Source organism: Megascapheus bottae, chromosome 3, assembly GCF_031878675.1.
Source record: "Megascapheus bottae isolate mThoBot1 chromosome 3, mThoBot2.hap1, whole genome shotgun sequence".
NCBI lineage: Eukaryota > Metazoa > Chordata > Mammalia > Rodentia > Geomyidae > Megascapheus > Megascapheus bottae.
The window spans coordinates 5,817,164-5,844,482 of record NC_143511.1 but is presented as its reverse complement, the minus strand read 5'-3'; the positions used below and the strand labels follow the sequence as shown (position 1 = coordinate 5,844,482).

The 27,319-nt window shown below is 41.1% G+C and overlaps 1 protein-coding gene across 7 annotated transcripts in view; it reads left to right on the top strand.

Moving 5' to 3' along the window:
• The window catches only part of Aopep (aminopeptidase O (putative)), a 336,146-nt gene that overhangs the window by 299,013 nt on the left and 9,814 nt on the right, over positions 1–27,319 (top strand). For all 7 annotated transcript variants that reach the window (XM_090329500.1, XM_090329499.1, XM_090329503.1 and 4 more), the window contains one exon: positions 14,566–14,682. In XM_090329500.1, the coding sequence (XP_090185626.1) occupies positions 14,566–14,682 (117 nt within the window). The remainder of the gene's footprint in view (positions 1–14,565; positions 14,683–27,319) is intronic.

Genomic DNA, 27,319 nt, shown 5'->3' with positions numbered 1-27,319 from the left:
AATAAGTTTTTTTTGTTGTTTAAAAAGATTACTACAATTGAAGTAGCTGCTAAAGTGAAAATGTCATTTTGTAACAAATTTCGATGTTACCTTAGTTTTCTATCAGGTGAACAGTTGAGATTTTCATCACTTAAAAATGGAGAAATTTTAGCATATATATTCTGGTAAATGCCTGAAAACTATGTTAAAGTGAAATTGCCTAAATACTAAATTGTTTTTAGAAAAAATACCAAAGGGGAAGATAGATATATATATATATATATATAACCTAGTTTGTGCAAAATTTGTATAGAGATTGTTTTCCATTTTCTTTTCCCATTCTGTGGTCCATTGCCTGCAACCTTAAAGAAAAGAAGCAAAACAAAACAAAAACCAAAAAACCAACCCTTCCTCCACAGACAATCTGTAAAGTCAGTAGTTCTTCTTGTTGCAGATTAAATATCAAAGCAGTACTGGCAAATAAAGATAATCTGAGGAGTCCTTGTCTTTGATATGTTAAAGCATATTTGTTATGAGTATAGTTTTAGTCATTTTCAACATTTCTCTTGTGTTTTTAAAATTGGAGTGAAGAGTTTAATACTTGTAACTTTTGATCTGACTTACTAATTTTCCAGGGAAACTTGCCTAATTACTTCCCCTCTGGAGGTGAACTTGTCTGTTTGGACTTTTACCTTTATGGTTTAGTTGTGAAATGTGTGCTGGAGAAATGCTTGCTCTCTCACTTCGTTCTGTTAAATAACTTCTTTCATAATTCCTGAAGTAGTTATTGTAGTTGGAGTTTTAATTTTTTAGGCCTCTGGTCTTTTCTGGTGCTCTTTACCATGGAATTGGAAACAAAACTAATCTTTCGTATGCTGTGGTGGTGTTACGGTGGTCTGGCATGAAGATCACAGACTCATTAGCAAGGACAGCTGTTCTTACACCCAGGAAAACATTCCTGACATTCTATATCTCACATTTGCGCTGCCAGATAGCTATTCATGATGTTACCATGAACTGCTAGCAGCCTCTACTACTGTTCATTAAGAATTAGGCAGATTGTTTGCTAGAAAAATGCCTATGTAGTAGAGTCTCCCTTTATTATCATAATGTATAAAACTGTAAGAAAGCATCCTCCCGCGTTTCTGTAACATGTTGCATATTGCTACCAAGTGATCCAGGAACATTTGCTCTGCAGGAGGAAATCAAACTGAGAACTTCGTTATGCCTTAATTTTTTCCCCTAAATATGTGTGTGTGTGTGTGTGTGTGTGTGTGTGTGTGTGTGTGTGTGTGTTTCTTTTCCTTTGTTAGTTGAAGTCGGCAAGGTCTGGTATTTTTCCACAGAAATGCTTGTGAAATACCATGTGCTCCAGAGGTTAAAACTTTTTTTTTTTTTAAAATAACCATGTACGATGAGAGAAAGTCCTCACATTCTGTAAATTAGAGGAGAAATTGCTACAGCTATGACTGCCTTTGTTCTCAAAGCCATTTGAATTGTAGGCTGTGTTGGGACTGGTTTGTACATTGTTTAAGTGCTGAGACGAGAACTTCTAATTAGAGTAATTGCGGGGTGGGAGCCGACTGTCCGGGGCGGGGCGGGGCCCTCTGCCAGGGGTGTGGCCTGGAAGGAGCCCTGGGAACAGCCCTGTCTAGTCCCCACTGCGGAGGGGCGGGGCGGAGGGGGGCGGGGCCGGGCGGGGCAGCCTTTCCGGGGATTGGTCCGCAGGGCAGGGGGCGGGGCCAGATGCAGCGGGGAAGATATTAGCTGTAGCTGGTTGGGGCAGGTAGACGCCGACGCCCGGCCTGCCCTGTTGCTCTTACCCGCGCTAGGGAGGTAAGTAAGCCCCTGCTCCTCCGGACCTCGGCTGCCACTGGGGCGCCTGGATGGCGAACGGAACGGTGCCCTCGCAAGTCCCTTCACCCTCCTGTTCAAACCCCAGGCTTTGCACCGCTGGAGCGCACCGGCAGGAGAAGGGAACCCTGACTCGGTGCTGCAGCTCGTCCTGCCCTTGCAGGCGCACGACTACCAGTCAGTCCTTCCCTGGCACTGGCCTTGCCGTGACCGGCTGGCAGCGTTTGATGCGAATGGAATTCAGTTTTCCTTTAAAAAGAAAATGCCCGTAGATTCGGCTGTGGCTTTTGTTTTCTCCCTTTGCTACTGCTCGTAGCTGTTTTCAACTCACCGAGTGTGTTCAAGGGCGTCGGGATTATAATTTCTTGCCTGTCACATTACCAAGCCTTCAGGTCAAAAAGATCGGCAAACAAATACGTGGTGGTGCCCTCCAGAGAGCTCATTTAAAGGGCAAATCCAGCAACAAAGCAGTTATTTAAATTAGTGGTTCAGGCCCGAGTTTTCTTTAGAAAATGATCAACAGGTTAACTTCAGTTTCTGGAGAGTTGTTCTATTTACTTCTGCTAGCGCACCCCCCCTCCAATTCTAACCCTCTCTCCCCTCTCCACTTTCTCCCTTCCACTCTCTCCCTCATCTTCCTTTCTCCTCCCCCTCTCTCTCTAACCCCCTCCTTCTCTCTTCCTCCTCGTGTATGCATGCCTGTGTATGACCTATCTAGAGATGTTCTGGTCTTTGCTCACAATCCTTAGCAACCACCAAATTGCTAACCAGAAACAATAAAAGCTGCATTTTCAGTATCAGCTAAGAGAAAGTTTGCATTGTTTTTGAGGAAGACAACCTTCACTGTTTTACCACTTGTGAAGTCAGGAAATGAAAGCCTAAATCTTTTTTTTTTTTAACAGTGTTTTAGCTTATTCTAATTTAGTGTTATAAATAATTCTGTGGCAAATATCCTATGTGTGTTAGGATAAGTTTCTAAAAGCAGAATTAGTGGATCAAATAAGCACTGTGTGTGTGTTCATAAATTCCTTACATCCTCCTTCATTCTAGGCCTAGCCTTTTCTTTTCCTTTTTATGTTAAGTATGGAACCCAGAGCCTTACACTTGCTAAGGAAGCACTTTACTGTGTAGCTACATCCCAGCATTAGTCCTTGCATTTTTGAGACAAGATCTCATTTTGTAGCCCATGCTACAGATTTTGGACCACATATGCCAATAAGTGCTAGGATTACAGGTGTGTACTAGCATACACTCTGGCTGCAGTATTTTTTGACTCATGTGTGCCTTTGAAACTTTCTGTCAGCAATTTATGAAGTAACGTTTTCTCCACTTTTGCTGAAACTAGGGGTTCTTAGTTCTATCTCAGTTTTCTGTTAATCTTCAAGTAGCTGATGAAATTTCAGTTTTATTTTTGTTTATTGAGAACCTAAATCTTATCATCAATAGGAAAGTGGATCTGAACTTGTGAGACTGAATTTGGTCATTTCAAAATCTGAATTTCTACTTAATTTTTTTTCAGTAAAATTTAAATCGGATAGCTTAGATGTCCCAACATTTCCTGTTATTTTCAAAATTTGTTCTATGATGTGAAGATGTTATTCCAATAAAAGACTAGATTTTTTATATGAGCCCATTACACATAAAATGGCAAAAGACAACTTATTTTTATAAAAGTTCTTTAGGCATCTACTATGAGTAACTTGCATGTCCTTGAGATCTTAGATTGCTGTTAGAAAGCAGTGTAAACCTAATCTTTTGTTTAATCATGCTCAAGCCAATACCTGTGAAAGGGCCTGCTGGGCCTTAGGCTTGTGTACTTGGATTTTTTTAACTGCCTCTTGCCAGTATCCATTTTGCATGTTTGAAGACTGACTTCGAAAATTTGTTGTTTTTTTTTTTTTTCTGAGTCTTTGAAGTCACAGAAAAAAAATACTTCTTTGGCAGTAGACAAAGCTCTGTTCTCTGCCGAGATGCAGGCTGCGCCTCGCCCCAGGTCTATGCCAGAGCGCCATCGCAGATCTAAGATGAGGTTGTCTGAATAGTAATAGATATGAAAGGAACATTCTTATGACCCTGTTTGAGACTATTCTTATTTATCTGGGAGTGGTATCTAATGTGAAGGAAGTTTGTTAATTTATGAATTACTCGCCATTTGTGAATAGCACATAGCTTTGGGCACACAGCCCTTGCACTGCTCTTTCCATGCGATTTTGTTTCCTGCTGCTGTGCTGTGCTGCTCTGTCACAAGACTCACATCCATAAAGCAGCCGTTTCTGTTTCATTGAGCACTGGCTTTCATTCCCTTCAGGTGACATAAAGATACAGAAGAGAAAGAAGCTGAAAATTAAGTTAAGCTTTTCTTCTGCCCACCCTTTTTTTTTTTTTCCTGAAATAGTACTTTTTCCCCCATTGGTACGAATTTCCCTAAGTGTTGCCACCATCTTAAGAGACTGAGCCTTTGCTCTGCTCCTCATAAAACTTTACGAAGTTAACTCTGTAGCATAAAATGTCTAGACTGGAATCTGAAAGTATATAGAAATTGAGAAAGGGGACTCTAGCCTTATGCCCATAAACCATTCTGTGAAAGACGGAGCATTGTACAGCAAATTGTACAGTATAGTAGTATGCACTGCACATTTCTATTAAATAACAATTTTATTCTTTTATTTTCCCCCAGTAATTCATGTAGTTTAATATCCTCTTCTATATCCCTGGAATTCCATGGTCTTTTTGGCTAACTATCCATTTACGTTAGGATATGCTTTTTCATCAGCTTAATGATACATATCACTTGGTAAATTGGAGAGGTGTAGCTAAAATTCAGTTTAGATTTGGTAGGAGGTAGTTAAAGAATGCTCAAAAATGGATAAAATGGTATTTTTGTTGTCTTGAATATGCCTTTAAATGAAGAAGAAAAACAGGACTGAAGAGTGAAAGAATCTTAGACCTCAGAAGAAACACCTAAGTGAACTTTATTTATTAATACCTTCATTGCTTCAAAAATACCGGAAACACTTGTCAATCCTGAAAATCACAGTGGTCCACTTGGTTTCTCTGCTTCCATTGTCTGAATTGTTCCCCGCTTACAACTCTTGGTATTATCATTAGCTCTAAATGCTTTCATGCCTTCCTTTATTTATTTTTAAAAATAATAATTTTAATCCTTGTTAGTGAGTTTTAACATGAAGACTATGGAAAGCAAAGGAACAAAAGTCTCTAATAGGCCCTGTTTAGATTTTTCACATAGAGCAAACTATACTGTTAGAGCTCCTCATGAACTAGTTTATTCGTAAGGTTTTTAAACCATTGCAAGACATCATTATATTGATTATAGCCCATTACAGTTGAAAGGCATTTGAGTCAATGTGTATATATATATATATACACAAATTTGAAGAACCAGGTAGATTTGGTATTGTATGTAAATGATTGCAAGAGTCTAAAAGGTTTGGGACTAGTGAATTTGAATTTGGATCTTTTGCATTTGTTCTGTGTTAAAAATGACGAGTACTTCTGGACCTGTCTTTCATGTTCAGTTTTATAAATTTGCTCTTCAGAGATTCATATAAAACATGGAACTGTTTGTTGCAGGCATTTTTACCGTTGTACTTGCTATTTTGGGTACTGAGTCATTTATTTTAGTTTAATACGCATGTGACTAAAACATGCTAGGCAGAAGAACATGAAATGAGTGATATCTGGTTTTAGCCTGTTAGGAGTCTGCTTTACAACATACATTCATTTCACAGACGTTAAGACCAGATTTTGTTTGAACTGTTACTTTTTTCAATTTGAAGATACAAGGTAGGAGGGATTTTTGTTGTTGTTTTGTACATGATAATGGGAAACCAGTACTTTCTATGAGAGCTCAGTTTTTCTATTCACTAACACTCATAATTTAGAGAAAAAAAACACTTTAAACTGATATTAATCTTTATGTAAACAGTGATTTTGCGTATAGTTTACTTTTCATCAGAAATATAGGGCTGTATACAATAAATTAAATGTTAGAAAATCCAGTGTTATTCACTAGAAATAATAATTTTTTAATAAATAATCTCACAGACTAGTTTTGATATATTAGAGTAATTTAGGAAGCTTGAGTGAAATAATAGTTACTAGCTTTGCTTTTGGAAAAAACTAAGACTAATATTTTGTAAGTGGTAATATAAAAATATGTGTATTGGTTGGGTGGTTGTTACATATGTTTTGTATGTATCTACTGCATGCTTCCTATCTATATACAGAACAGTTGGAAAGTTGTCACACTGTCCTCATTTCTGAACATTGCTTACACAGAACTAATGTTTTATATTTACTAGTGTTGGCATTTGACTTTATGTAGAAGTACTGAGAATTTTTGTGGTGTGAAGACGGAGGCTAGAGAGACAGTAGGGTTTGTGAGTGCACATTAGTATGGAGAAACTAGCTGGACCTGCTTTCTAGAAGCTCCTGACTCTTATTTGCTTAGCACTTCCTCCATACATTCCTGTGCTCTTACATGGATCAGGTAGCAGTATAAATTTCTTCACAAAGTAGATAGAGCTGTTCAGTAAGTAAATTGTTTGGAAATATTTGCAATAGAATTTAAAAGGAGCACTTCAGATTGGAAGCAGATAAAAAGAAAGGGAAGAGAGCCTGCAAGATGCTGGCATCTCATACCTATAACTCTAGGTAACCAGGAGAGGGATTGTGGTTCAAGTCCAATCTGGGCAGAAGAGTTTGAAGAGATTATATCTCAAAGGTAACCAGCCAGCCTGGTGCGATTCAGGAGTCTGAGATCCACGGATTGCCATTTGAAGCCACCCCATTGCAAATGCTGGATTGGAGGTATGGCTCAAGCGTACAACACCAACCATGAGCAAACATGCATGAGGCCCTTAGTTCCCACCCTACTGATGATCAAAAGGAAGAGAAAGGAAAGTAGAAAAAGAAAGCAAGAAAGGAAAGTAGAAAAAGAAAAATTAAAAAGGGCTAAGCAGAGTTATTGTTTCCTATAAGAAAAGTGGACTAAAGAAGTTTCTTGATTCTTTCTAGGACCTCAGAAAGATACTTACCTAAATTCTATTCTGAATCTTCTCACATTTCTTTTTGCCATCTTACTGTTTTACAGAAATAACCCCGTATCATTGTTCTAATAGCTGAATAGTATTCCATGTGTGGCTATGTACCAAATTTTGACTCCAAACCAGCTGACAATTTTGATATATTAGCATGTTGGACTCGAGAATATAAAATTAGTATGTAACTAGGATTTAGAGTTCGAAAATATGCCTGTTTATGATTAATTCATAAAATATATAGTTTTTAATATAAGTACGTCAGGTATTAATTGCAGTATAGTTTAGGTAAGAGCATTTAAAGGAAACAAAAATATGATGAACACAAGAAACACTATAGAAATATTCTCTTAAGGGCCGGGAGATTGGCCTAGTGGTTAAAGTGCTTGCCTAGCATGCACGAAGACCCGGTACCACATACATAGAAAAAAGCCAGAACTGGTGCTGAGGCTCAAGTTGTAGAGTTCTAGCCTTGAGAAAGTCCAAGGACAGTGCTCAGGCCCTGAGTCCAGCCCAGGACTGGCAAAAAAAAAAAAAAAAAGAAATATTCTCTTAACATTTTTTAAGTGTTATGATTTTTATTAGTCTTCAGGCAGTAAGTCATACTTTGAATAAGCCATTATCTCTGCAGTGTATATATCTTGAAGCACTTAGGAATTCACAATTTGTGTGTGTGTGTATGATGATTATCTTGAGAAGCCTTACATTCAGTTTGGCCATTTCCTTTTGGTTCCATTGTAATTTTCTGACAGATTCCATGGTAGACAAGAAGAGGGTAACGCAGAATTCCAAATATCCTTTGTAAAAATTCTTTGGAAATTTTCAATTTGACTGTTTATGTGGCTTAAGTTTCCAAATGGGTAATAACATAAAATATTAGTGTACGCATGTTACGAGAGATCCAGTTGACAAGTTGATTCCATTTGATGTAGCTTAAGTGAATGATATGGTTTGTGTCAGATTGCACATAGTTGAGAAATACTTTTTAACAAAAGTTAAGAAAATAATAGCACATGAAAATGTGACCCTTGCAATTTGGAAATATGAGAATGATCTGTACCAATAAATCATTTTATAGACTGTTCACTCATGTGCCAGTTTTGCAAGCATCGTGACCAAATCACGGCTCAAGTGACTGTGACTATTCGGAATGTTTTCCGAATGTATAATATAATTTTTTCTGTATAAAATGAATTATGTGACTGTTCACTGCTGTTTGGATGTTCTTTCTAAAATCTGACTGTGAACTTATTCTCTGAAGATGGTTGATAATCAAAAACAACTGATTCTATTGGTAAAATCTGGCTCCTGGTTTCAGTCTTGGGCAGTTCTTTCTTTAGGATGTGGCCTTTGAACCAGCATGTCAGTAACAGTTTTTCCTTTGTAGATTTTATTTTCAGCAATTCTAGCCAATTGTGTGTTTTTTCTTTATGCAAGTTACTAATGTAAACTAAAGCTACTTTAATTCGTAGTGATAGTCTAGTTGACAGTAGCTCTGAGTATATAGTATTAAACTGTATGTAGTATTAAATTTTCATTGCTTAGAAATGTTATTACCAAGGTACAGAAATGGAAGATAATCTCCCTACAGTGTTATGAAACCCATATCTGTACCTGGATTTATATTTAATGTTTCTTTGGGTTTCAAGGTGGGAGAACTGTTTTTGTCTTGAGGAACTTTATCAGTTAGATCCTAAGTTTGCACCTTGAGTCAAATCACCATCTGAACATTCTTCAAGCATAGCTTTGTTTGATTTGAGTCCACGGCATATCTGGAAGATGACTTGCTTCCCAAGTCTGTGTTATGGTCCCTAGCTGAGCTTCCTGGGAGTGGTGAAAGGGTGTCTGTTCCTTTCTAAACTCGTGGAACTTGGCCGGGATCGTACAGCCTGCTCCTGAAGTAGGCATGCACGTCTCTGGAAAGAAAGGCAAAGAATTTACCAGATTTAGTGAAACCTTAGAGAGAAAGACATATCTGTGATTGTACCCTGACACTGAAGGCCTTCAACATGTGACTTTCAAAGATACTGACCTTTTATTCTGGTTTGGCTCCTGCTTGTGTTGAATTTCAGCCAGCAAGCCTCCAGCCTACAGGAGAATTTGAGATTTTTCTCCCTCCCCCACTTCTTCTGTTTTTGTTCCTTGTAAACAGTTCCTGCCGTAGTAACATAGACAAATATAGCAGAGAATGCTTTTCTGGAAGACGAATACTCCCTAAGCATTTTTTAACCATTTTTGGGAAGAATTGATCTTTTTCTGTTTTTCAGACAGACTGAAGGAGGGGAAGGCTGTCACTGTAAATTGAAGTGACATCATGTGTATTGCCCCCATTGATCTGCTTTTAGTCTCTAGCCAGGATAAAAGGAAATGGCATCAGGGAGGAAGCATGCTTCATTTAGGCACAGATCCCAGAGTGATAATGGGGTAATAATAGAACTCACGCCACTGTCGATAGGTGGCTGCATTAGTCTCCGGCACATTCCATCTGGAGCCACACAAGTGACTTCCTTCCCTGTGCACAGCAGCGCAGTGAAGGTGCTTGAGGACTGGAGCCGCGGGGCTTGGATGTTTGTCCCGGTCACAGGTCCTGTCTGGAGAAGTCAGTCTTGAGACCAGTCTGGCATTTCTGATCTCAGAGGTGAGCATGCTGACAAGACGAGGCAGTGGAGGGCCTTGGTTGCGTGGGTGGTCTTCTGGGAGCCATGCTCCCAAGACAGAACCCGGAGCCTTCTGGAAAAGTCGGGGCTTGTTTTCCTCATGCTGCTTTTATGTTAGAAGGGTGGGTTTCGAAAAGTCAAATTTTTCTTTCAAGGGTCTGTATAGAAACTTTCAAACATTCATATGAAGTTGTGTAGCTTGCCTCTTTTATTAACTTAGTTGCCTGGGGAAAAAGTAGACTTTTCTTTGTATATTTCTCAGTAATTAACAGCTGTCAAATCATCCATGTGTATGGCAAGACGGCAGACTTCTAAAATCCTTAACAAATAGCATTTGTACTTGACTGACCTCCTTCGGCATATTGTTTCTTGTGTTCATTCGAGTAAGCAGTACAGCTCTGCCCAGTTCCCTTTCAACAGCCCATGTGACTGGCACCCTATAGTCTTATTTTGTCTAAGTTCCCAAGGCAGATGTGTTCTGAAATATTGAACTGGTCCCCATATGGAAGAAATAGCCTGGCTGTGCATCTATTGTTTGTAAGAAGGAAGGGCTTTTCTATTCCTGTCACTGCTGAACTGTGGGTACAGGCATGCTTAGACCCCTCAAAATTCTTTTCTCTAAGTTTACTGTTAATGTACTGTTTTCTTAGGAGATAATACTCAGACTTGTACTTCATTTTTCTTGGTCACTAGAGCCAACTCTGTGTCCTGCAGTGAAGCATTGCTGTGTTAAAGCATAGCTGGCCCCGCAGTTGTGTGAAACTTGGTTTCTACGTGGGCGGGAGTGGCATAATCCCCATATTTCCCACTCCCTCTGTGCCAGCTGCCAGGGTGGGTCTCCCTGCCTCTGCAGCTGGAGCACATTTGTTAGTATGTGGCTTTCAGTTGCTTTGCAAGCATGTTGGCTTATTATATATTGTTTCTTTGTCATTTTAGGTTGGCTTTACAAGGAGCACATGTTTATAGAGAAATGTGCTATATACAAATATACTGCATTGAAGTGTAGTTACCTGTCACATTTTTACTTTAATATCCTGTTTTCAAGGTGTATAATCTCACTTAAAAAACAATTTAGCACTGACTTGTGAATGAAGGCTACTTTATTAGTTTTATTGTCTGTACCCTAAAGTAGCATTAGATAATAGATTTTTTTTTCCATTCCTCAGAAACTATGTCTTGTCACTCCTTTCTCCTCCCTGCCCATGAATTAAAGTTACAGTTGAAAGCCAGGTGGCCACAGATTATTTACTGAGAGTGGTTTCTACAAGTCCACTCATAAGAAGCCAGACCAGTCAAGATCTCCCAGCATTATGGAGGAATGCTTGCAGCGTGGGTGTGCTGGTCCTTGCTGTGATCTGCCTAACCTGAACAAGTTGCCTCTTGCTGCCTTTGGCATCTTACTGAAGGAGAACTAAGATACCTTGAGGGGGTGCACCATGTTTTTTTCCTCCCTCCAATTAGTCTTTAAATTCTGAAGGAAAGAACACTAAAGGTTTGACAACATATGTACTCCCTCTCTCCCTTTCATCTTAGCTGTCTTAAGTCAAGGGGCTTAGTTCTAAATATTTCCATTGCATAACATTTGAGAGAACAAAAGCTTTCAGTGATCCATTCAGTTCTATTTCTGTGTGCAGATGTGTGAACTTAGTGCTTGGAAGAAACCTGCAAGAATGAACCCAGACATTTTGATGGGCTCATGTATTAGCAGCTCTTGGCGTTTTTAAACTAGAGGTGTGTTTATTGGTTGAATACAGTTGGAGTAAGTTGAGGACCAAGCTTGTCTTGCTCAAGAGTTCTTTTCCTCTGTGTATGTCTTTAGTTTAAATCAAGTTTTAAACAGAATTCTAACAGTAGGCTTTTTTGAGTTCATAAGGACATAGAGGGAGACACTTTCCTTTCTATTCTTCCCCTGTAATTCTGCAAGTCGGCACAGCTGGCTCCTGCTCTATGTAGTCCGCAGACATAGTCTTGTCCCAGGTCCATGGGCACCTTTGCCAGATCATGCTTGTTTGTGCCAAGAGACTTCTGGTGGCTGGCCCTTTCCCAGAATCCTATCTGGAAGGGCCTCAGCACGAGCCTGCTGGGCATTCTCACCCAACCTGGGATGCCCTTACATCCAAATGTTGTTGTGAGTTATGTCTGTTCCCTCAACCCCAGCCCATGAGAAGTAGGTAGGCTTTTCCATAGGGGTTCCAGAACAGGCCACCACTGTGCACTGCAGCAACCTCAGAGCATTAATAGGGTGGGTTGTAGAGAGGCCTTGACTAGGAAAAGGCAACTGTGAAGATGGTCCAAATGCAAGTAGGTATTCAAAATAGGGCATTAAAATAGTTGAGAGTATGCTGAAGGCCATGGGCTGAAGGTTCAGCTTCTAGGCCTTCTTTTTCCAAGCTATGGCTTAGAACTAAGAAAGAGAGGCTGGAGCCAAAACAAAAGAGGCCAAGGAGAAAGGCCTCTGCCTCTGCCTGGCCGTCAACACTGCATGTCCCATATGCACCAGAGGTTCCCTCCTAAAAAGAGGAATTGACCTGTTCTGTAAAGCAGAAGTCATTTCTTAATATCATAAAGTGCCCTCATGTCCAAGTGATAGATTAGTGATTTTGCTGCTAGTAATGTAGTAAGTTCATCTATCTAAAACATCCTATAGATACATGACATCTCAAGAAAAATGTTAATCTTTTTTTTTTTTGGCCAGTTCTGGGCTTGAACTCAGGGCCTGAGCACTGTCCTTGGACTTTCTCAAGGCTAAAACTCTACCACTTGAGCCTCAGCACCACTTCCGGCTTTTTTCTATGTATGTGGTACCAAGGAATCAAACCCGGGTCTCCGTGCATGCTAGGCAAGCACTCTACCACTAGGTCAAACTCCCAGCCTAATTTAGTCATTCTTTAGTCCATGATTAAGACTCATTGGTCAGTCCAAACCACAGTGAAACTTTCCTGAAAGCATCCAAGTTTTTTTCCTCTCAGAGACTGTCCACAGTATGACTATGAGATGGAGTGATCCTAAGAAATAAATAGACCCCAAAACTAAGCCATGGTATCCGTATTGCATGTGTTTGTCCATGGGAAAGTGAAGTTTATTAGAATTTAGAAGGGTAAGAAGCAAAACATAAGGTATTTCATCTTTGGAGAGTTATGCAGGAGTGTTGTATACGTTATCTGCCAGTTTTCCTTCATGCTTCTCTGTGTGTGTGTGTGTGTTGCATGCATGTGCATGCACATGAATAGTATATGCTTGTGAGTGCAAGGAAGGGGCATAGACAGTCAGGGAGAGTACAGATTTGGGCACAGAAAGCAAAGTGGAATAAGGAGAGAAATAATAATGTAAAATTTTTCTTTTGAGTAACAAAGTAGCAATTAAAATCCAGGTGTTCTTATGAATATTCTGTTGATTCAGTATTTGCATTCACTGGCAGGGATTATCTGAACATAGGGGTAGAAGTTATGTAGAGAATAATTGATTTTATTGTGATAATTTTAAAGTCTTGTGTTTTTTGTTTCTGTTTTTTGTTTTTTTGTTTTTTTCTGAACTACAGCTTGAATTTAGCCTTGGCAAGGTAGGCTGGGCTCTTTCTTTTTGAGCCACAACCCCATCCCATTTTGCTACAATTTATTTTAAAAATTGGGTCTCCTGCTTTGCCCTTGTTTTCCTTGGGCTTTGAGCCTTTGCCTCTCTGGAGCAGCCAGTACCACAGTGTTTTGCCAACACACTCAGCTTGAACCTGTTTTCATATAAACATATTTTAGTTCCAGGACACTGCTGCACTAATGTAATGGTGCCTTACAGGGAAGTGCCACAGGTTGACCCCTGTGGCATGATAGTGAATAGTTTCACAAATCCTTTTTGTTCAAGTTTTTTTCTTTTCTTTTGTCGGCCATGGGACTTGAACACTGGGCCTGGGAGTTGTCACTGGGCTCTTCAGCTCAAAGCTACTGCCATACTGCCTGAGCCACAGCCCCACTTCCGATTTTCTGGTGGTTAATTGGAAATAAGAGTCTCAGTGTCTTTTTAGTGCCCAGGCTGGCATTGAACCATGGTCCTCACATCTCGGCTTATTGAGTAGCTGGAATTACAGGCATGATCCACCGTGCCCGGCTTAAGATTGATTTGTTTTGCTTTTGTACCACAAAAGGATTTTTTAACCGTTTTTTATTTGTCCTGTGAAAAAAATAAGGAATATGGACAGCTGAATGTTTATATGTATACATTGGCATAGCAATATGTGGCACTTTAAAATTTTTTTAGTGTATCATAAACTTAAAAAGTGCAAATGTAGAATTTATATTGGACATAGTAATTTGTGCCTTTTATTTCTTGGTGTACAGTAGGTATGTTTGCAGAGGTTCATCTGATTCAGAAAAAGTATGAGCTGGGCATGGTGGCTCTCACCTGTAATCCTAGGTACTCAAGAGGCTGAGGTCTGAGGACTGAGATTCAAAGCCAGCCCAGGCACCAAGGAACCTGCAACTCTTATTTCCAATTAACCACTAGAAAACAGGAAGTAGGGCTGTGACTCTAGGGGCAGGTGGTAGGTAGCCTTGAGCTGAAAAGCTCAGGGACAGCGCCCAGGTCCAGAGTTCAAGCCCCATGACCCACAAAAAAAATAAAAGAAAAAAAAACATAAAACTTTATTTTTGGTGACCTTCCATGTTTGCCTCAAATTAGGTGGTTTCCTGAATCACTGAATGAGTCTAGGCTGAATGAGTTTGTGGCATATGCCTGCCATAAAGGCAGTGATCTCATAAATGATTTTTTATTAATACACGCACCTAAGTATAGACTTTGAAAAGCCATGCAAAACAAGACTCCTGCAAACCCCAGAATGCATTGTTTTGTGGATACAGGTAATATAAAATCTGAGGTCTTATGACAGTCTGTATACACTGTGGTATTCTTGGTGTTCAGATACATGTCAAAAAAAAAAAAATCACATCACCCTGGCTTTCCTCTAAAGGGTTGGGTTGGGTTTAGTTTGTCATCAGCATTTCATAGCTATTTTGTTTTGTCCTCAGCTTCTTCCAGACCAGCTGATCTTGCTTCTGGAGCAACTCTTACAGCAGAAGACACTGAACCCTCGAACTCTGCAAAGCCTCCAGCAGACATACAACCTCCACGAACAGGATGCAGAGGTAATAAGGCCGGAGGGCTTAGAGGAGTGGATCCCCATTAATGGTGTCCATGATGAACCTGCTGCAGTCCCAGTCAAGTGGAGGTCACTGTTTCCATGGTCAGAAATTCTGTATGTTTGCTTTTTGTGTGAAAAACAGAGCTCTAGGCAAGGCAAAGTAAACCACATCCCAGGCTGTGCTGCCCTATCCAGTCCCTTTGCTTCCATCTCACTGACTCATCACGATGGATATGTCTCCTAAAATACTGAGCAGGCAGAGTAGACTGTGGAGGAATTGTTTTTCTTGTTGGTTCTTGCTCAAGGGTAATGCTCCACCATTTGAGCCATGCCTCTATTTCTGGGTTTTTGGTGGTTAATTGGAGATAAGAGTTTTAGAAACTTTCCTGCTCAGGTTGGATTTGAACCACAGTCCCCAAATCTCAGCCTCCCTGTGTAGCTAGGATTACAGGCCTCAGCCACCAGCATCCAGCTCCCAGAGTGTAATGTTTTTAAATTAAACTCACCTTGCCCACTGATGGTGGCGCCATCCTGTTAGACAATAAGAAAACTTGGCTCATGTCCTAAAGTGTCTTGGTTGTGTTTAGTCAGGACAGGAAAGAAACCATGTGTAAAGGAAATGAAAATGGAACATAGCAGCCGTGGTTTGAAATGTAAAATTGGATGCTTGTGGGAAAGCAGTGTGATGTGGTCCTTAATATTTTTTTTAGCTTTTTTGAAAGACTGCAATATGAATCCTAAGATGAAATCCATGTTTAAAAAAATACAAAATGAGGGGCCAGGAGTTTGGCCTAGTGGTACAGTGCTTGCCTAGCATGCACGAAGACTCAAGTTCAATTCCTCGGTACCCCATACATAGAAAACAAAAAAAAGCTAGAAGTGGTGCAGAGGCTTAAGTGGTAGAGCTCTAGCCTTGAGAAAGTCCAAGGACAATGCCTAGGCCCTTAGCTCCAGCCCAGGACTGGCAAAAAAAAAAAAAAAGAGAAATATTTAATGTAATCATTTTAAGTAAAGCACAAGCATTCAAAGGAGGAAAATCTCATGTACTAGTTTTACAATGCAGAAAATATTGTATTCGGGTGAAGATAATTTTGAACAAGTTTATATTGTATAGTCTGGTATCATAGCCATTTGCTACCTGTGGGGATTGTAGCTATTCTGAGTGGAGATGTAAAATGCACAAATGGATATGGAAGACGTTGTATAAAAGAGAAAGTGCCTCAATAGTTTGTCCCTATTTGTTACAGTAATTTTGAAGTAACATTCTAGATATATTAGGTAAATGAAATATTGTAATGGATTTTATAGTTATAAATGGAGTAAATTGGAAACAGCCAGTTCCTTATTAATTAAAAGATAAGATGGACATTACCATATATGTTAAAACTCTTGAGAATTCAAGAGAAATGAACTCCAGGAAAGACACAGGTAATTTTTTACTCATTTGACTATATAAAATGCCCAACTGTTGCTATTTACTTCTGTTCTTAGATTGTTTGTTTATAGGCATTACCCAAATGCCAGATTGTTATTTTTAATTAGTGTTCAAAAGACCTTCCTATTTATAGGTAATAGGTTTGTTTTAGTGGGGCTTTAATGCCACTGGCATGCCAAGCTCTTGGTACTCGCTTGACACAGAGTGGGCGGATAAGAGCAGGCACTGGGCACCTGTCCCCTCATGTCCGGAAATTGTTTGGTACTGTGCTTTCCTTCTTCCTTTTGGCATGAAACACATCCTGTTCTTAACTTACACTCTGACTTGGTTGTTATATATAGCCTCTTAAACATTTGAGAAGAAAAACAGATTTTATCTGATTGCTTGTTTTCACATCTTACAAACTGTACAGTATTGCCCAAAGACAAGACGGGTTTTTTTGTTTTTTGTTTTTTGTTTTTGCAGTGCTGTGAGTGTAGTGTGGCTCGGTTCATGTGACTAACAGAGAGTGCATGCAGTTCACACACACACACTCTCAAGGCAAAGAGGGGAGAAGGGAAAGGGGGGAAGAGGGAGGGAAAGGAGGAAGGAAGAAAGGGAGGAAGACAGGCAGGCAGTGAGCACATAGGTGACGTCACAGTTAGGAGCTTGACATTTCTTAGAAAGCTCATAAGAGAATACCTTCAGGTAAGAGCTACAAAGGAAATGCATAGGGTAACACTGTGCTAGGTTTCTGTAGATAAGAGTATTCAAGAAAGTACCTGGAGAAAGTGACATTGGTTAAGCCTAAAGACATACTGGATCTGGTCAAGCAGAGACAACAGTAAATGCCAGTGCTGAGGTGTGAATGAACTCTGTGTGTACCAAGGTAGTGGTCACCAGACTTTTCTGATAAAGGGCCAGATGGTTAATTTTCTAAGCCACATGGTTTTCGACTTCTGCCTCAACTTTTTGACCTCAATCTTATATATGCTGCATTCAGTAAGACAGGAAAAAAAAAAACCAGACATGTCTCTATGCCAATCAGACTTTATTCCATAAAAATGGAATAAAGTAAATTTGAATTTCATATAGTTAGCACTGCAAAGTAATTTGTGATCTTTTCACTTGAATTTCTTTTTAAATATGTTTGAAAATGTGCCTCTTCTGTCTGTGGGCCTGCCTTCTCTGGGCATTGCTGGCTTGTGCCTGCAAACTGGTAGTGCCTTGCCCTGATGCCTGTCTCACTGTGAACTTTCTATGAATTGTTACTCAGAACCAGAAAAGAAGTGAGGTTTTAATAAACAGGATGTTTTCTAGACATTTTATTAGTTAACTAATTTGATTAGCAAGAATTCAGTGCTACTAATCAATTGCCTTTATTTTGACTGGAAGACCTTTCATACGGGAAAAATTGGTACTTAGTTGAAAAATCATAGGGGAAAAATTGGTACTTAGTTGAAAAAAAGCTTTGGGATTCTGACTTAGTTCTTATGCTTGTTCTTGACTGTGCAAATAAGATCAGTTCCTTTGAACTGTTGTAAAGGCTCTTAAATAGGGACTAAGGAATAATCATTTGTAAGGTGACCAGAGAGAGCAAATGTTTCAGGCTATATAGACTGAGAATGCATGTGGAAGTCAGCTTTAGAGAGTTTCCAGCAGGGAGAACTGTGGCCCTGACACTCGGCTTACATGAGCCTCTGTGACCATGGTGTTGAACGAGAAACCTGGTGTAGAAGGCAGTCAGCTTGAATGGTAGGGTCTTTCTCTAGTACTGGGCAGTTCTTTACTTACCCTCCAACTTCTGAGATGTACCAGAAAGGCTTCCCTCCTTCCTTTGTACTATGGCATATAAGAATCACTGCGAACAAATGTTTCCATGTGGCTGTGTATACAGGTCGCCAGTGTAGAGGAAGGAAGGACAGAGCAAGAGTGGGAAGCTCAGAAACTGATGTGAAGTGTGAGCTCTGACAGTATGGGTTTCACAGTGAGGCACCTACAGGGTTGTTTGCTAAGGGTTCCTTTAAACATACATACCTGCTCTGCCTGCCCTGGGCCTGCGTCCTCTGTGGAGGTAGTGCTAAGTGTCCAGAATTGTAAATGTGCACAAGGACTGACTTGGTGAGAAGGAGGGGACAGTAATGGCCATTGTCCCATGCTAGCTCAGGCTTTGCCCTCTCCTCATAGCCATCTCCTGCAAGGTTGGATACAGTCAGAAGCATCATGACATCTTTTGGCCTACAGAGTAAAGCTAAACTTAAGAATGAGCCATGGCTGGGTGCCATGGCTCATGCCTGTAATCTTAGCTACTCAGGAAGCTGAGATCTGAGGACAGAGATTGAAAGTCAGCCTTGGAACATGAGGCTCTTTATCACTAATTAATCACTAGAAAAGGGGAAGTGGAGCTGTGGCTCAAGGGGTAGGTGGCAGCCTTGAGCTGAAGAGCTCAGGGACAATGACCAGGCCTAGAGTTCAAGTCCCACCCCCCCCCAAAAAAAAAGAACCATATGCCAACTAGGAAGGAAAATTAATGAAAGGTTAGTTTTGTCTATAGAAACACCTTATTCAGAAGGGCACCAGTGGCTCACACCTGTAATCCTAGCTACTCAGGAGGCTGAGATCTGAGGATCTCCGTTGAAAGCCAGTCCAGGTATGAAAGTCTGTGAAATTCTTATCTCCAATTAACCACCAGAAAACTAGAAGTGGTTCTGTAGCTCAAATTGTTGAGTGCTAGCCTTGAGGTGAAGAGTTCAGGGACACTGTCCAGGCCCAGAGTTCATGCCACATGAACGAAAAAGAAAGAGAAAGAGAGAGAGGTGGGGGGGGGGGAACGAGACACCTTATTCACAGGGCTCTTCTTGTTTGTTTTTAGTGAGGTACTCCAACAAAGAGTCCTAAAAGATACCTAACAGCAAATTCCAAACCTGATTGTCTTTTCCAAGATCCCTTTTAAAACATTAACCTCAGCCAGGAGTGTGACCTTATGGTAGAGTGCTTAGGCATGTAGGAAGCTCTGGGTTAGATTCTTTGGTACCACATACACAAAAAAAGAAGTAGTGCTGTGGCTTAAGTGTTAGAGCAATCGCCTTGGCACCAAGAGGCTCAGGGACAGTGCTCACGCCCTGAATTCAAGCCCCAGAACTGGCAAATAGGTAGGTAGGTAAGTATGTAGGTAGGTAGGTAGATACATGCATGCATACATACATACACACATACCCTCCCTGTCTTGCCTAGCTAAAGCTAGCAGATACTCCATGGCAGTGAGGAGTGATTCATGGAACTTGCTCCTCAACTCTTTAAACATGATGGACCCTCCAGCAGCAGTACTTTTTTTTTTCTTTTTCTTTTTCTTTTTTTTTTTTTAAATGCCAATACTGGTGCCTCAGCTCAGGGCTTGAGCACTGTTCCTTAGTTTTTTCATTTAAGCCTGGTCCTCTACCACTTTAGCTACAGCTTCTCTTATAACTTCTTGGTGGTTGATGGGAGCTAAGAGTCTATTAGATTTGCCTACCCCAGCTAGATTTAAACCAGAATCCTCAGATCTTAGCCTTCTGAGTAGCTAAGATTACAGGCATGAGCCACTGGTGCCTGACTCAGTAACATTACTTTTATCAACTGTACAAAGCACTTTAGACTTTGGACACACGTTAAGCAATAGCATCTCCAAAACACTATTTAAAAATTGTAAGTAATTGTTCCAACAGTTTTGAAAATTAAGCAGCAGCAGCAGCCATTGTCTCATCTGGCTGGAGTGGAAGCTAGTGGATGGTAGTGTGTTTTCTTTGCTTTGAGAAAGAGGAGTTTACTCGAAATTTTCATAAATTGAGGGTATCTGGCCTGTCAGCCATGTAAAGCCCACAGTCATTTGGCACGTGATAGGACAGATACACATGCTTCTTGTAGCTGTCCAAGGCTAGCTGGCTGACTGTATTGATAATTTTCTGTGGCCTGTGAGTGATGTCATAACTGTCTCAGTGACTTTTAGTGGAGAAAAGGTCCCCCACTCTTGCAGTGACCTCAGCTTCCGGCATTTCTGAGATTTTTTTTTTTGTCAGTCCTGGGCTTGAGCTCAGGGCCTAAGTTCCTGAGCAGGGCTGGAGCTCTACCACTTGAGCTGCAGCACCACTTGTGGCTTTTTTCTCTGTATGTAGTACCAAGGAATCGAACCTGGGTACGCAAGCACTCTACCACTAGGCCAAACTCCCAGCCCTTCTGAGAGTTTTGATTGGATAATTTTTTTTGTGGAAGGCCTGCCTGTGTGTGGGGGCTGTTTGGCAGTTTGGGGGGTCTGGGACAGTGGCTAACAACTCTTATGGGCCAAGGGCCACTCTGGGCCCATAGCCCTGTGCCAAGGCCTCTGCATGTCATGTGGGCAGAGGTAAAAGCAGTCTTCTACTCGAAGGAAAAGGCCCTGCTACTGAGGTGGCAGTAGCAAGGCCATGTAGGGGAACAGATGAGGAAAGTAAGAAAGGACAAACCTTTTTTTATCAGTAGTACACAGAGAAAGCTGCCCGCATCTGGATTCTCACCTGAAAGGACACTTTCAAGGCTGACTGCAAATGAACAAATATCCATCCTCCAGCTTTGGCTGTGGCTGAAGAGCCCTTGCTAACCACACCCATGGGCCAGAAGTTACCTGGAGTGCAGAGCTAGAAGGCCACTCCTGACTCCCAGGATTTCAGCTGGAAATGGTCATAGCCGTCCTCTGGGGCATGGCTCTAGAGCTCATCTGGTTGTGATTTTACTTTTGCTCTACAGTACTAAAACATTTCTTTGTGAGATGAAGTGTTTTCAAAGGTCTGCTCCTACCATCTCATCTCCTGTTCCCCTTTTCTTCACAGATTGCTTTTCCTCTGGTATTATGGCTACAAATAGGCCATTCCTGTTTTGTTTCCTCACAAGCAATTAGAGGAAAGGTTAGTGGCACTGTTGCCACTTCAGGATACTCAGCAGATTATGAAAACAGAAATGTGGGGGGCTCAGAGTTTGGTCTAGCGGTAGGTAGAATGCTTGCCTAGCATGCACAGAGACCTGGGTTTGATTCTTCCATACCACATACATAGAAAAAGCTGGAAATGGTAGAGCTGTAGTTTTGAGAATGTCCAAGGGCTGTCCTCAGGCCCCGAGTTCTAGCCTCTGGGCTGGCAAAACAAACAAACAAAAACCATAAGTGTGCTGAACCAAGAATCTCTTTCTGTTTGTACTATTGATGAGGATCTCAGTAATATAATAAGACCACAAGTACAGCTCTATTGATGTCAAGCCCTCTAGTGCTGATGGTATGTGAGTCCAGCACCCAACTATTCTGTTTCCCATGCTGCAGTCTTGGGGCACAGGGTTGGCGCTGAGGTCTCTGTACCCACAGAGCTATCTTGGGATGTCAAGGCCTATGAGTAGCAACAGCATCCTCTCCCTTTTCTGCCAGCTTGCCTGGCTGTCAATGCTAAGGCCTCATTACTAAACCACAGCTAACTAGGCCACCATCTAGCATTGGAAGAAGGCCTCATAATGGCTGGAAACTCCATGGGGCAAGGTTTTAGATTGAACATCAAAAAGGAGAGCATGGTGGAAGAGTCAGAATGTTGAGCAGCATGGAGTGGAGAGTCTTCCTGTTCAGAATCGAAGGGGCCAGATTTCCCAAGGATTTCCCAGAACGGCTAGTTGACAGTTGCCTCTTCCACCAGGCAGCTCACAGATGTACAGCATTAGATCTTTTGTCATATACCTTTGTAGGTCAAGGTTGGCTTGTTAGCTGCCTGGCAAAGCTTAGGTTGCAAATCAGAGCCACCAAAGGTTGATGAATCTGCATTTCAGTATATGGTATATGGCCTATAAGCAGTGTGGCTCCATATCAGTTGTTGTTTTTTTTTAACTACTGAGTAAGCAGTAAAATGGTTCCCATGCTACATCATAGTAATTCCTTTCCTACAGTTAAGAAAACAAGTGAGTATGGATAATTTTTTATTGGTTGTAAGGCTTCCATATGCATGCTCAGGCTATAGCCTGAAACATCTGCTCTCTCTGGCCAATATGTGGGGTTTAATTAGTACTTCTGGGTTAATAGCTCAGTCAGTAGTACATGGTTTTTGTATTGAATATATTTTCTACAAATCACACCCAAAACAAACCAACCAACAAATATCCCCTTCCAGTGTTGTTTAAACACATTTGTGAGAGAAACTGTGCTATTAAGCAATTTTTTCTCACAAGTGAATTACTGAATCATATTCTAAAATAAAGTGTCCATTAAATGCCCTAAAATAAAAGATTCACCGTGTGTGCCCACATTCTCTGATGTTTTTGGACCACTGGCTTTTTCCTCCTGTACATTGGCCTTTGCTGCTTAGTAGTTTTGTGCCTTGACCTGAGGGCCAGGCTATGGAACCACATAGCACGATTAGAATGTAGTTCTGTCTACTCTTGCAGCTTTCACAGGCCAGAGCTTGGTATCTGTATTGTGCCATATGCAGATGGTGGTATTCTCTGTGTGTGGTAAAATGTAAAATTGAAAACTTCTAAAGTGGCTTTAGGAATGATTTTTAATCTGCTCTGTTTGCGTGCTGCTTTTACTGCAGCTTCAAACCAAATGGAGCTCTGTTCCATAGACCAACTGGTCTTGCCCATGTGTGGGTAGAAGCAGATGTCCAGACTGTGCACAGGAAGTCCCAGGCAGGGAGGATCAACCAGCCAGAAGCCTGCAATCTAGAGCCCAGGCTTTCCCCGCTACAACAGCTCTCAAGACACCAAGGCACTTGCCTCAGCAACAGGCTATAGACAAGTGCCTTTGCCCCAAAGCCTTCCTCAGCTTGGTCTGTGGGAAGGAAAGCTGCCATGGGGTTTTTAACAATAATTTCTAATATGATTCACATACCATGCAATTTTCCCACTTAAAGTACACAAGTCAGTGGTTTTTAGGGCTGTGCAGCATCACCACAATCAACTGGCACATTTTCATAATCTCAAAGGAAGGCTAGCATCATTTGCTTATCTCCCCTCGTCAGTCAGTCCTGGGCAACTACTTTCCTTTGTATCTCTGGATTTGTTTAGGCCAATACGAAAGTGGAATTGTAGATAGCATGAGATCTTTATACTTAGCATAAATGTTTTCATGGATCATCCTCATTTATAACAAATATCTTTGTGTGTGTGTGGTGTGTATGCATGCAACTGGGATTGAGACCTATACTCAGTCTATTCATTATTCCTATCACCATTATTGTTACTACTGTTACTATAGTGAAACTGGAGTGCTAAGCTAGTACTCTACCACTTACAAAACTAGTCCAGTCATATTTTTTTCCTGGTTATTTTGAGATAGAATTTCATGCAAACTTTGTTTTTACCTGAGCTGTGATTTTTCATCTCCCAAATTGCAATTTTTCATATCTCAAACTTCCAAGTACCCAAGACTGTAAATGTGAACACCTGGTCGTGTGTGTGTGTGTGTGTGTGTGTGTGTGTGTGTGTGTGTGTGTGTGTGTGTGTGTGTGTGTGTACATGTACTGAGGCTTGAACTCAAGGCCTGGGTGCTGTCCTATAGTTTGGGGGTTTTTTTTACTCCAACTTTGGCCAGTTCGAGATAAAGGTCCATGACCTTTTCTGCCCAGGCTGGCTTTGAACTGCAATCCTCAGATTACAGCTTCCAGAGTAGCTAGGATTACAGGTATCAGCAACCAGTGCCTACTTCCTTCCTTTTTGTATTATCAAATATTTTCATATTTTTGTATCATATAACTGGACTATATCATTAATGAACATTTAGGTTATTCCCACTTTTTAATCATTCTGAGTGATGTTGCTGTGAACAAGTTTTTGTGGGGGACGTATATTTAACTTGGGATGATAGGATAATGTTTATTAGCCACTGCTGGACCATATTTCAAATTGATTCTATCATCTTATCTTGTCTCTACCAGCATTTAAAAGGGTCAGATTTTCTGCATCCCTGTTAACACTTTGCTATTACATTTCTAAAAATTTTAGGCCATCTTGGATTTGAAATAGCATTTAATTGTGGTTTTCATTTGCTTTTCCCTGTTGAATAATGGTGTTGAATATGTTTTCATCCACTCATTCACCATTTGTATATCTTTAAAAGAAAAGAAATGTCTGGTCAGTTCTCCCCCCACTCCCCCCATCATGACACTTGAATTCTGGGCCTGGGCTCTGTCCCTAAGCGTTTCAGCTCAAGGCTAGTGCTCTACCATTTGAACCAGTTTTTAGTGCCTGGGCTGGCTTTGAACCATGATCCACAGATCTCAGCTTCTTGAGTAGCTAGGAATACCAGTGTCTGGCTTGTGTGATCATTTCTATGGTTCATTTTGTATTGCTTGTCTTTTTATTGACTTAAAATAGTTATATGTTACAGATAAAAGTACCTTATCAGATGCTATTTGCAAAAAAATACCTTCTTGATTTATGGAATATCTTTTCTCTTAATAGAGTCTATTGAAGCACAGATGTCTAGCTTTTATGCTTTTTTTTCTTTTGTTGCTCATGCTTTTAGTATCGAATCTTAAGGAATCTGCATAATACAGTTAGGAAAATTTAAGTGTTTTATTGTTTTTCTTCTTACAGTTTGGTCTTGCTCCCCTCCCTACAAATTATTTGTTAATTATCACAAGAAACTGTTCCTTCACCCACATACTCAGGTTTCATAGTTGAAAAGTGCAGGTCAGTGACAACTTCCATGGAACTCAATGCAAAGAAACTGTTTACTTTCTTCTGAACCATAAAGAATTTTATAATCTCATTATCATTTGCCTCTGAAAGAAATCTGCCTTCTTCAGCTCCTCAAAATCTTCATGGACTCTTAATTTCTATAGGGGCCTGTGTATGCCTTCTTCCTCACTGCAGCAGCAGCAGGCTTGTAGTGAGCTTGCAGCCCTTGGGAGACTGTGAATGTGCTCGCCCATGCTGGGCCACAAGTCACCCCACACCTTTGCTTTCCTCCAAGTGCTGGAAGCAGGAGTGGTTTTTGTCTTCACCGTTAGGTTTTCCTTGTTAAGGTCTCTGGCTCCTGTAGAGGGGAAGGCTGTTGGAGGAAATAAGGGAAGAGGGAGTTGGATTACATTGTGGACCGCATGGTGTGACTAGAGATTGGGCTTGAGATGTTCTGCTTTACCAGCAGGTTTCCATTTCTCCTCGAGGTCACAGTTCACATGACTCCTCCTTAGGAAGACTTTCCTGACCACACACCTGTCCCCCTTCCATGTCTTATGGTAACCTAAGGTATTTTATCACCAATGCTTGAAGCTTTCTCATGAACTCTGACTATAGGAGTTGGAGGCTTGCTGCCTTGTCCAGAGCTTATTTCCTGGAAAGGATTTCCTGGTGTCATGTCTAACACATGGGAGTGAAGTGTTGGGGTGACTTAACTGCAGAAGTGAGAGCATTATGTGAGAGAGTGAACCCCCTTGGAGAGTGAGGAACCTTTGGGCCGGCTTGGTGAGCCACTTCAGAGAGGGGCGTGGCTCTGGAGGAAGTGCGAGTAGTCACGTGTTTGACTCAGATGAGCTAATATGACCACTATTTCTGCAGGTAGCCAGTCCTCCACATGTCACCTGCTGAAGGTATTACTTCCTGACTTCAGAATTATGCAGTGGAAGATATATCTGTCCCGTGAATTGGAAGAAAGACAAACTACCCTATGTCAGTGTGGCCTCATGGCTGTGGAGTTGTACTGGAGCCATTGCCTTTAGTTGTGCTTGTGTTTAGTAATGAAAGCATAGGAGAAGGAAGGAAAGTTAGGATTTGCCCAAGATCAGGCAAATCAGCGAGGCTGCCTCTTTTTATCCTACCTGATGTCTGTGTTGTCTATCACCAGGCTTAGCCCTCACTGCAGTCCATGTGCATGCTCAGTGCAGCAGATTGGGGAGATCCCACTTGGTGCTTTACTGCAGCTCTGCTGCTAGCATATAAGGTACAGGAGAGCCTCCATGTCTCACTGGTTCCCTTAACCCTGGCTTTCCAGCAGCAGATAAAGTTCTTTACCTTCATTTAAAAACTAACATTCAGATCTCAGCTCTTTGGGAGAAGGGGCAGTGAGAGATGAGAAGGGGGATAAAACCTGAATAAAACTCATGGCCCAGAGTGCCAGCCTGGAAGTAGACAGATTTTTAGTTTCCTTTCATGACAATGAGCAGGTAGGTGGGCCCAGCTCTCCCTGCCCTGAACACAGCCCAGGGCCGGCTGGAAATGCCTCTGCCTGTGCAGCCTGCCCCACTGGCAGCACGAAACCCTCTTTAAAGCCAAGTAAATCTAATTTAAGGACACAAATTGAAAAAGCAGGTTTGTTTATTGCAGTGTAGACTTATTAACTTACAAAAGCCATGAGCCCTGTCTTTCTGTTTACAGCTATAAAATGGAACTCCAAATGAGGTTTAATGGGCTTCCCAGATCATATTCCCTGGATAGATTTTCCCCCCCTTTCAGCAGTAAATTTCAAAATCAAAAGGACTAAAAAGAAAGGGGAGTGCTTCCTGTCATAAATAGAATGGGTGGCATTCTTCAAAGCATTTTATAACTTCCAACTGTGTTATAATTTCAAATAGCTGAAAGACTCCCGGTTTGCACAAGTGATGCATGTTGAGACGGCTCCAGATGCCTAAACAACCCTGCTAGTGTAAATAGATACATAAAACCAGTGAAGAAGGCGACGTGACAGTTGCAGAAAGCTCCGTGACAGTTGCAGAAAGCTCCGTGAGCTGGAGAGTCTTAAGTCTTAGCTTTGTGGGCATGGTGGTGGAGGGTGGGGGATGACAGGTGAGTTTGGGGTGTCTATGTCATATCACTCAACATGGGTGTCCAAAGCTGGCCATTTGATGCTACAGCAGATGCCCTGGTCCCCTCTGCTTTCTGCACAGCTTCTTTGTTACAAGACTAAAAGCTGTTAGGGCACACTTGAAACTTTCTGAAGTCATTAAGATTTAACTGTCTTTATGTTCTACGGTTCCAAATATTTTTATGACAAGGGAGAGTTTGAAAACTACTTTAAGAGTAGCCTATAAGATAATAAGCAGGTTATTGGGGGAGAATTCCTGTATTTTTTTTTTTTAGTTGAAGCTTGAACTTGGAGCCATAAACCAGCTAGCTAAGTACTCGATGTCTGAGCTACATCCCCAGCCCAAAGATTTTTATTTATTTGAAGTAGTTCATGGAAACCACTAAAATTACAAAAAAAAAAAAAGTAAAAAGCTGAGATACTGTGTACATTCAGTCAGCTCGC